The sequence below is a fragment of the Etheostoma spectabile genome, chromosome 9, assembly GCF_008692095.1.
Source record: "Etheostoma spectabile isolate EspeVRDwgs_2016 chromosome 9, UIUC_Espe_1.0, whole genome shotgun sequence".
Lineage (NCBI taxonomy): Eukaryota > Metazoa > Chordata > Actinopteri > Perciformes > Percidae > Etheostoma > Etheostoma spectabile.
Window position 1 is genome coordinate 15,389,461 of NC_045741.1, and position 1,123 is coordinate 15,390,583.

A 1,123-nucleotide genomic window follows, 5' to 3' on the forward strand; every position below is an offset into this window, starting at 1 on the left:
GCAGGTGGCTAGTTAGCTAACATAAGTAAAGCAGGGGTAAAAAAGCGACATATCGTCCAGAAGCCAGTTTAACTAACTGAAGTTAGCAACACCGTCTACAGTTTCCCATTATTTTTCTTAGGACGGCGAAGGCATGACCCGCCCTACTCTATCTGATTTCCTATTAGTTGCCTTCGTTGGTTGGGTTTGTAAGGTATAGGCAAGAAACGTGGGATTGGTTATCTTAGGGTAAGAAAGTCCAAGTTAGCCAATCAAGGGCAGAGTAGGGCGGGACATGACGTTGCTATACTGGGAGAAAAAAAATACTCGCCAACTGTTTGCCGTTTGTTATGAATTATCACTAGCTAGCTAGCTAGTATCAGAATAACGTTATCGATACCACGATTACTTATACTAATTATTACTGTATCCGGTAACATATTTAATGGTACCACTAACATTTGTGAGGCTAGTATAAGGTGGCTGACTGAGAAACTAATCGTAGCAAAATTAGATAGGTTACCTTGGTCTGTAGAGGGCTTTCGACCACCGATAAACGCGGTGTTCTCGGCGTCGCTTTGGTGGACCGTCGACGTGTACTCTTCGGCGTCTCCGAGTAACATGTAACAGTTCTTTGAGACCTAAGTCTCATTTTCTATTTCAAATGGGTCTTGTTAACATCGACACACAAACTCCTCCACCGTGATGAAGCTATTGCTAATCGCTTTGAGTTCGGGTGCTATGCTCTTCTTCTACCTCCCTCCCCGCCCCCACCAGGGTTCAGTAGGAGAGAGTCGATGTGGCTCCGCCCCGCTCGTCCCCGTGGCTTCTCGAATTATTTATTATTTCGCGTGTTTAAATCTGCCGGGGTGCGATAGGTTCACTACTGCAGGACACTGTTATTGGGCGGTGCTTCAGAAAGCTCCAGCGTCAACGTGAGACGTGTGTAGGCTAAACTGTGGAATGTGACAAGTAGCGACCGTTCTTTAACTGTCAATGGCAGCGACGGATCATCGTTCTAGATCATACACAGTATAAGAAGAAGAAAAAAGATCTAGATACCTTTAAAAAGAAATTAAAACAATTGATGAAGAAAATCAAATTGTAATAATAAATGAAATCCCTAGTGGAATCCTCTAACTGA

The 1,123-nt window shown here is 43.7% G+C and overlaps 1 protein-coding gene across 1 annotated transcript in view; it reads right to left on the reverse strand.

The window, feature by feature from the left end:
* Positions 1–777, reverse strand: part of ctdspl3 (CTD (carboxy-terminal domain, RNA polymerase II, polypeptide A) small phosphatase like 3) — an 8,696-nt gene extending 7,919 nt beyond the window's left edge. The window contains exon 1 of the mRNA XM_032525064.1: positions 503–777. Coding sequence (XP_032380955.1) covers positions 503–631 — 129 coding nt within the window. The 5' untranslated portion in view covers positions 632–777. The remainder of the gene's footprint in view (positions 1–502) is intronic.
* Between the last annotated feature and the right edge of the window lie 346 nt (positions 778–1,123).